Source organism: Papio anubis, chromosome 10 (assembly GCF_008728515.1).
Source record: "Papio anubis isolate 15944 chromosome 10, Panubis1.0, whole genome shotgun sequence".
In the NCBI taxonomy this organism is placed as follows: Eukaryota; Metazoa; Chordata; class Mammalia; order Primates; family Cercopithecidae; genus Papio; species Papio anubis.
The window spans coordinates 50,037,671-50,047,370 of record NC_044985.1 but is presented as its reverse complement, the minus strand read 5'-3'; the positions used below and the strand labels follow the sequence as shown (position 1 = coordinate 50,047,370).

The 9,700-nt window shown below is 36.6% G+C and overlaps 1 protein-coding gene and 1 long non-coding RNA gene across 8 annotated transcripts in view; one reads left to right on the top strand and one right to left on the bottom strand.

Moving 5' to 3' along the window:
• The window catches only part of SCN9A (sodium voltage-gated channel alpha subunit 9), a 188,013-nt gene that overhangs the window by 79,847 nt on the left and 98,466 nt on the right, over positions 1-9,700 (top strand). For all 6 annotated transcript variants that reach the window (XM_031651326.1, XM_031651324.1, XM_031651325.1 and 3 more), the window contains 2 exons: positions 6,973-7,036; positions 8,299-8,440. In XM_031651326.1, the coding sequence (XP_031507186.1) occupies positions 6,973-7,036; positions 8,299-8,440 (206 nt within the window). The remainder of the gene's footprint in view (positions 1-6,972; positions 7,037-8,298; positions 8,441-9,700) is intronic.
• The window catches only part of LOC110740886, a 57,745-nt gene that overhangs the window by 32,780 nt on the left and 15,265 nt on the right, over positions 1-9,700 (bottom strand). For both annotated transcript variants that reach the window (XR_002516129.2, XR_004176539.1), the window contains one exon: positions 4,693-7,070. This is a non-coding gene — a long non-coding RNA (uncharacterized LOC110740886). The remainder of the gene's footprint in view (positions 1-4,692; positions 7,071-9,700) is intronic.

Genomic DNA, 9,700 nt, shown 5'->3' with positions numbered 1-9,700 from the left:
GAATGAAAAAAGACAAATAAATTAAAAGTATCTCAAGTTATAATAAATGCCATGCAAAGGAAGTGAGTCTCAGGTGCTGAGATATCAACTAGATGAGAAGACATCTCTGAGGTGATGGCATTTAAGCTGAGATCTAAAAGATAGTAAGAAGCCATAAAATAGTGTAAGAGTGGGTGTGAGTCTTTGTGTGGAGGGTGCTGCTTCAGTTAGGAGGAATAGCATGGCCAAAGGTCCTGAATAAAGGGAGGGTATGAGTTTAAAGAATGGAAAAGCAGCAGCATAGTTTATTAAGAGAAAGGAAAAATAGCAACAGAGAAAGTAGCAGAAAAACAGGAGTCATATCGTGCAGGACATCTCAGCCCATGGAAAGGAGCTTGCATTTTATTTTAAATGCAGTAGTTTTTATTGCTGTCTGTCTTGTGGACAACTGATTGAGCAAGGGTAGATGGTAGATGGGAATAAGAAAGACAAGTTGAAGGTGGCTTCTCTCATCTAGGCAAGAGAAAATGAAGGTTTCATTTACTCTGATGGCAGAGAAATGAAGAGAAAAAAGATGAGCTCGACACACAAAGTCTGTAGAGCTTGCTGATGGATTAAAGAAGACAGGAAGCATCGAGGATGACTTCTCAGTTTCTGGCTGCAATAACTGGATGGGTGGTGATGGTTAATGAGGAAATGGTGGACACGTTTGTAGAGGAAGGTCACTATTAGCTAGCTAAAATTAAAATGAGATGCCTTCGAGATGTCCAGGTGGATATATAATATAGAGAATTGGAGATTTAAGCATAGAAATCCGAGGGTCTGCTGAGTTTGGAGATAAATTCCAGAGCAATCAGCAAAAAGAAAAGACAACACATACTGACACACACGTCCCTCTAGCTCTGAACATCCCTGATGTTTTTAAGTGGGTAGAGAATGGGAGACTTGGTATTTAAAGCAATCTGGTCCTGAGATCTACAACTCTGACATTTAGAATTCAGGTAGAAAAGAGGACCCAGAAAAGAACACAGAGAAAGAGCTGCCAATAAAGTAAGAAGCAAAGATATAAATAATGAAGCCAAGAGAAGAAAATATATTGTAGAAACAGATGTGCTTGTGTGGAGTCATGCTACAAGATCAAGGATTAAGGATGATGAAGAAAGAAATACGCATTAGGTTAAGTAACAGGGAAGTCATCAGAGAATTTCTTGAGAAAATTTGGGGAAGTGGTAAGGGTTCAAGGTCAGAATAAGGTGCATACAGGGGTGAAAAGAGGTCAGAAAGAAGGTAATATGTGTAGACAATTCTCCCAAGAAATCTGGATATAAAGGGAAGCAGAATAATGGGGCAATGGCTGGCATTTTTTTAAAATACAGATTTTTGTAGGGATGTTTTGCTAGTGATCATGAATGAGTAGTTATATATGAGTCAATTCAGGAGAGAGAGGGAGAAGTCAAGTCCTCGTGAAAGTGAAAGAGTAAAAGAGAGAGACAGCTCCACTAAAACAGGAGGAAAGACAGAAGGGAAGACTGCAGAGTTATCAAAAGATGATTGAGTTCAAACCCAATGGTTTTTATTTCCTCAAAGTATAAGATGGGATCATTGCCTGAGTGTGCAAATGAGGAAGAGAAAATTCTACAGAATATTTGACAAGAATGCATTATATATATAGTCATCTCAGGGAATGAGAAATTCAGTGTATTTTGAGTGCAAATTTGATGTTTTGAGATTACTTAAAATATAACCATTCATTTGGTTGTGAGAGGTTCTCCACCAACATTCAGCCATTTGGAAGCCAGCATGGAAAAGACAGATGCTAGATTATGTGTAGATTGTGGTTCTGTCAGGTTAGGGACTGATGATAATGAATGCTCATGGATTTAAGCTATATAAAGAGTGACAAGAACCTGAGTTGGTTGATAGATCATGAGAAAGTACTAAGGCAAATGAATTGGCAATCTTTAAAAGATCAAAGAATTATAATTGTAAAGGCAACCTACATAGAGAACCTGAGCATAATCTAAAAGCATTTTCTGGTGCCTATAGCAAAGTATTTTCCGAAATGTCTTTCAAAATTCACCATCAAATAAATTAACTCACTGTCTCATCTCCTGCTGAAAAACATACAATTTGTAGATTTCCTTTGGTGTTGCTATCTACTTTGATGCTCATCAAACACTCTTTTATGCTGCTACACATGAAAATGGGGTTCATGTGCACAGTGTGTAGCTAAATGTGCAGTATTATGGAGAAATATACTGTGGTTATATTGGGCTAAAATAGGATACTCTCTTCCTCCTATTTTTCTAATATTTGACATTTAATAGAGAAAGTTTTGAAAAAAACACAATGTTGGTCTTCACTGCTAACAGGACTTTTCCTATCTTCATCTACAGCTGCTTTCTTGTGAGAACCACATTTGCCAGAGCGTAGAGTATCATGTTCAGGCCCTCTGCCCAGACCTGATCCCTTGCACTAGTTTTCTCAGAGTTGCATTATTTGCCCTTGGTTGGGCAAATAAGCCCAAGCCATACACAATTGTCATAAGTTGTCTTTTTTTCCATTTTGCTACATTAATCTTGAAAATTAATTAAAAAATTCACCTAGAATCTTCATTAGATTTAATATCGATTCTATATTTTTGTTATATCAATTTTCATTCTCCCCATATGTATTTTAGTGGGAAGTTGGCATTTATTTACCCCCACCCACAACCTTTGCCATTATTCTGCATTCCCTTTTAAAACTAGGTTTATTGAGGAATAATTTACATGCCACAAAATTCCTCTTTTTAAACTTGTACAACTCTTTTTTTTTTAAACTATATTCAGAATTGTGCAACGATCACCACTATCTAATTTTAAATATTTTCATCTTTCCCATTAAGAAACCCTGGGCCCATTAGTAGTCATTCCCCATTTCCCTTTTCCCCCAGCCCCTGGCAACCACTATCTACTTTCTTTCCCTATGGATTTACCCACTCTGTAGATTTAACATAAATGGAATCATATAACACGTGGCTTTTTGTGACTGTCTTCTTTCACCTAGCATAATGTTTTCAAAATGTATCCATGGTATAGTATGTATCTATGCTTCATTTTTTTTTATTGCTAAATGATATTTCATTGTATGTATATGCCATATTTTGTTTATACATTCATCAGTTGATGGACATTTGGGTTATTTCCATCTTTTGGTTGTAATTGTAATGAATAATGTTGCTGTAAACATTCATGTACAAGTTTTTGTGGAAATACATTTTCAGTTCTCAGTATATACCTAGTAAGTGGAATTACTGAGTCATGATTCATGATTCATTCTTCTTCTTCTTTTTTTTTTTTTTTTTAGACGGAGTGTCCCTCTGTCACCCAGGCTGGAGTGCAGTGGCGTGATCTCAGCTCACTGCAAGCTCCGCCTCCTGGGTTCACGCCATTCTCCTGCCTCAGCCTCCCGAGTAGCTGGGACTACAGGCGCGCACCACCACACCCGGCTAGTTTTTTGTATTTATAGTAGAGACAGGGTTTCACCATGTTAGCCAGGAATGGTCTCGATCTCCTGACCTCGTGATCTGCCCGCCTCGGCCTCTCAAAGTGCTGGGATTACAGGCGTGAGCCACCGCGCCTGACCTTTTTTTTTTTTTTTTTTTTTTGAGACAGGATCTCACTCTGTCACCCAGGCTGGGGTTCAGTGGTGCGATCTCGGCTTACTGCAGCTTCCACCTCCCAGGTTCAAACAATTCTCCCACTTCACCCTCCCGAGTAGTTGGGACTACAGGAGCCCACCACCATGCCCGGCTAATTTTTTGTATTTTTAGTAGAGACGGGGTTTCACCGTGTTAGCCAGGATGGTCTCGATCTGCTGACCTCGTGATCCACCCGCCTCGGCCTCCCAAAGTGCTGGGATTACAGGCGTGAGCCATGGCGCCCGGCCATGATTCATTCTTTGTCTTTCAGAATCATCCCACTTTTGAATGTGCACAAGCAATATTTCATTCTTCTTTGCATTCATTTTTTCCCTTTTTAAAAGACATTAACCTTAAATCTTCTTGAAGCCAACCATCTTAATAATTTAATGTCTAGTTGTTTAGAAATTATTGTAAAGTTTTCTAGAAACCTAGAGTGAACTACTTGCATTGCTTTACCTTTCATCATTCTTGTACTGTGTTAAGTACAGTAGTGCAGCAGTGTGCTAATACAGATAGCTCCAGAGCCCATTCATATAATTTGGCTCCTCAGTGGTTGATAAACATGAACCAGAGTTAGTTTAAAGGATAATTCTAAAGTAATCCATCCTTAATAAAATACTTCGGATGTTTATGTATGCAAAATTGCATCTTATCCTCCCCCATACTCACTCTACCAGGCCCATCCTTCCCAAGGTTCAGGAGTGTTTTCAGGAAAGCTTTTCATGCACATTTTCACCTACATTTGCACCTCAAACTATGATCCTTTATTGTTTTATCTGTGTCTTCTAAGTAAGATAAAATGATGATGTGTAAGTCAATCAATAGTATTATCTCAAATTGTATACTAGTTTAATTATAATAACTCCCGTTTTTGAGCAGCTAGTACAGAATGTGTGGATCACAGTATCAAGTGGTTTACATGCAATATCCTATTTATACTATTTAACAACTTTATAAAGTAGGTATTCTTATACATATTTTACAGATGCAGCAGCTAAGGCTTAATGGCTTAAAGATAATTCACTTACTTAAGAAGGGATAGAAGCAACATTCAAATCCAAGAATATCTGATTTCATAGTCTTTCTTCCATGATTACTCCAAAAGTCTCCTAATAATCAGATTTTTTATTTGACCTGAGTAAAATAGGAAGTCAAGTTCTTATTAAGTAGAATAGATATTTAAGAGAGATGACAAAAGGTGTGTTAGTCACTTAAACGTTTACTATACAAGGATAGATCTACCTGATGTAAATGACGAGTTGATGGGTGCAGCACACCAACATGTGCAACATATAATTTGCACAAGTATACATATGTAACAAACCTGCAGGTTGTGCACATGTACCCTAGAACTTAGTATAATAATAATTAAAAAAAAGGATAGATCTGCCTCCAGTCTTAGCAACAAGCTTTAACAGCAAATGACAGAAGAGTTGATGAGAACTTTTACTACTAAAAATTAGCACAAAGGGTAACATGAAAGGTGAAAAATGGAAAATATACATTGATTACATTGTCATCTCCTCAACACCTAGAATTAGTAGGTCCTAAATAAGTATGAACTGGTGAATTAAAAGTAAGAGAAGTTCAGAAAACAAATTTTATTCATTTATATACTGCCTTACTGAGTCTGCTTCTTATGGAGTATTTTGGGACTCAGTCAGGGGCTCTCTTCTTGCTCTTCCCTTTCCCTCAACTCCCATTTCCTCCTCTTCCCTCCCTACCCCCTTCCTTCTCCTCTATTCCCCTATTTTCCCTTCTCTTCCCTTCCTTTTCCTTTTCTAGCTACAAACTTTCTCTCCAGGTAAATTCATCAATCCTCATGGCCTTGATAGTTGTATATTAGATGATAACTCTCATCTTTACATTTCCAGCCTTGATAGCTCTACTGATGTCCAGAATCTCATATCAACCCAGCTGCTTACTTGAAAAATGTAATACCCAACAATCATCCCAAACAAAGCATGGCTGAAACAGAACTCCTGGTTTTTCTCCAGACCTCTTCTTGCTGCAGTTTTCCTCTACTCAGCAATGGGCACTACCAACTCCCCCGCTGATAGATGCTGTGTCTTCTCTTTTGCACACACCCTGCATGCTCTCCATCAGAGGTTCTCCTTTCATCACCTTCTCTCTACATCCACAGCTATTCTCTGAGTTGTAGCCATGTCCTGTCTCACTATTGTCACCTAACTGGTCTCCTTGCCTCCACACCTGCTTCTCTATAGCCCACTGCCCACAGAGTAACCACAGTGACATTTTTAAATGTCAGTAATATCCCATATTTCTATTTCCCACTTCTATTACATTGATGTACCACATAACAATGTTTAGTCAATAGTGGACCACATATATAATGATCTCATAAGATTCTAATACTGTATTTTTTACTGTACCTTTTCTGTGTTTAGATACACACTTTCCGTTGTATAACAGTTGCCTACAGTATTGAGTACAGTAGCCCACTCTACAGGTTTGCAGCCCAGGAGCAATAGGCTATACCACATAGCCTAGGTTTATGGTAGCCTATACCATCTAAGTTTGTATAAGTGCACCCTAGGAGGTTTGCACAAGGATGAAACGTCCTAATGATGCATTTCTCAGATTGTATCACAGTCATTATGTGACACCTGACTGTACCTTTAATCATACTTAAAATCCAAACTCATTTCAATGATATGCAAATTCTGACATGATCTGGCCCCTGCCTACCTCTGCCATCACAATCCTCCCTCTCACCACACTGTAGCCACGCTACACTGTAGCCACATCTTGCTGGCTTTTCCACATACCAACTTCATCTCTGCCTTAGGACTTTAGCTCTTGCTCTTCCCCCAGCCCAAATAGCTCTTCACCAGTCTTTTCATGGCTGTCTTCCTTGTCACATTTAGATCTTAGTTTAAATATCATCTCCTTAGAAAGACCTTCCCTGACTGCAGCCTACCACATTGCCTTCATTTATTTTCTTTAGATCATTTATTACTATCTGAAAATATCTTGTATATTTATTTATTTACTTAAGTTTTTATCCAACCACAACCTCCACCCTCACCTAAACATAAAGGAGGCCTCATAAAACTAATGATTTTATTCATCATGTTTATTGTCATATTTATTGCCTAGCCTATAAGATATTAGAAATAAATATTTGAGGGAGAATATATGAGAAAATAGTAAACAAATGGATGCATGTTGCCTGGTTCCAGGCCTGAATTTCTAGATAATTGTCTATATCAATTGATTTGCCTGCTTTATCATAATCACAGATTAAACTCTGTAATGTTATAACTGTTCACATTCTTCTTCAACAGAATACTTTTATTACTTGGAGGGATCCAAAGATGCTCTCCTTTGTGGTTTCAGCACAGATTCAGGGTATGTAATATTTGTTTTCTCTTTAGTCTAAAGGCTGAAAGAGAAGGAAAAGAATGTTCAATCAGTTTGCAAATTAGTCTTTGATTCTATATTGCTTTTTATATATTTCATGGTTTTATTTGTCTCATTCTGTCCCACAACAAATCCAGTCTTTAAAATGTTCACAGTTAATGCATACTCTTGAAAGCAAGACTTTGAAATAGTGCTTGAATTAACACAAGACAGAAGTCACATAAATCTTAAGAAGGTAGAAAATGTTACTTCTAGAAAACACCAAAAGTTGGTTGGATAGTTTCAGGTCTTTCTTCTTTCTGGAAAAAGAAGAGTCACAAAATCAATTTTTCTTTCTACTCCCAAGTTCCACTCATTCTCCAATTAAATGTGACTCATAGGTGACTGAATGTTGTGTTTTGGCAACTCTAAGCAAAGGTATTCCTTGGACTTGGGTACATATATTTTAAAAATATTGTATATATAAGAATATTGTATATATCCAACTGTCCATATTGCTGCTTCTCTCTTACACCAACTTCATTTTGTAGCGTTAGCTGCATTAGCTCTTGCTTTTCCCCCTATGCAGATATCTCTTCATCAGTCTCTGTGTACACTGGAAACATAGGAATAAACCGGATAAGGTTGCTGTTCCCAGAAGAATCTCAGAGTATTGTATTTATTTAATGGCATCAGGAAAAACCAGTCCACCAATTTTAGAAAGAAAAAAGTCTTAAAGCTACAAATTTTTATGGACTTAGATAATTACTATATTTTGACTATTATTGATTCTAATCCATTCCAAGAATTATACAGAAAGAAAGAGCTTTGATAGCAGCCTCCGTATCAATATTTACTGATCCAAGAACTATTACAAAACATCTATTGAAAGTTTTCATGTTTTAATGATGATAATGCTAATGGCAGCTATGGTTTATTAAATACTTTCTATGTGCAGGAAGTAAGCTAAGTAATTTGTACACATTATCTTATTTAAACTTATTACAAATCTTATTTTCTTGAGGTAGATGTTATTATCCTATTTTCACAGACAGACTTGTGCCTTGAAGAATTTGGTAAAGTCACTATAAGTAGTCAGTAGTAGAGTGTGATTCAAAACCAGTTTGTCCTGGCTCCAAATCGTGTATTCTTAATCATTATTCAATGTTGTCCCCCTATAGAAGAAACCTTGAATTTGCAACTTTTCACTAAGGCTATTTAGCTTGTGTCCTGAAGACACTCTCACCTATAATGTTCTTTTTCATGTGTAGCCAATGTCCAGAGGGGTACACCTGTATGAAAATTGGCAGAAACCCTGATTATGGCTACACGAGCTTTGACACTTTCAGCTGGGCCTTCTTAGCCTTGTTTAGGCTAATGACCCAAGATTACTGGGAAAACCTTTACCAACAGGTGAGTGCCAAGAGAAACATGCATTGTATTTTTGAATGGCATATGTATCTGGTGTATGTTAATAGCCTATATTAGGAGGATTTTTATTTATTTGAGAATGGAGGAAACTCTATTATCTTATTACTAAAATTATAAGTGTTTTACTCCCATAACTAATAATATGGATAGTTCTTGAATCATAAATAATTTTCTTATCTTTTCTGGGCATATTTAATCTCTAGATCTTTCCCCTTCCTGAGTATATTATCCCATGGGGTCCTAGTTAAGTACCGGGACATACTGCAATGTTTTCTCAAGCTGCTCCTGCACATGTACTGTTTTCCATGCATGCTTGGGATGGCCTGAAGAGAAAAGGCTCTCTGACGTTCATCTGCTCACCATGTTTTATTTTTGAACTCCTATTTACAGTTAAAGATTCAATTCATTTCTTTAAGTTTTTCTCTCCCAAATCAACTGCTCCCAACTGTAGACTTCCATGACTTTTTGTATATTCTTCTGTTTATATCATTGATCTCTCGTACTGTAAGTGTTAATTCACATGGCCATTTCCTCTAACTTGAATGTGAACCTGTTGGGGCTGTGGTCTCTATTTACTTGTATATTCTCAGCAGCCAACCCAAAAGGAAGGAGAGCAAAATGATTATTCTATATTACGCATAACAATGATACACTTTTATCAGAATAGTTGCAGATTTGTCTTTTTTTTCTTTTTTGGCCTATTTTATATTTCTTTATTTCCAAGAATATTATAAATGAATTCAGAAATTATGTAAGATGCACTTTACAGCAAAAACGGGATGCAAATATTTTTTAAATAGGCAACAAGTGGTCACCTTTACTCAAAGAAACACAAGTAAAAAAATTAAAATAATTTTTCATCAGAGGTAAGACTTACTTTTCATTTAATATCTGTTTATACTATTCTAAATTCACTTTAAAATGCTTTGTATGATAAAAGTATATTATATTATACAATTATTAATATAAATGCTAATTATCTTGTAAATTTGTTTAAGTTACTTATAGATTCTCAATATTAGACCTTTGTCAGATGGGTAGATTGCCAAATTTTTCTCCCATTCTATAGTTTGCCTGTTTACTCTGATGTTAGTTTCTTTTGCTGTGCAGAAGCTCTTTAGTTTAGTTATATCACATTTGTCAATTTTGGCTTTGGTTGCAATTGCTTTTGGTGTTTTTGTCATGAAGTCTTTGCCCATGCCTATTTCCTGAATGGTATTGTCTAGGTTTTCTTCTAGGGTT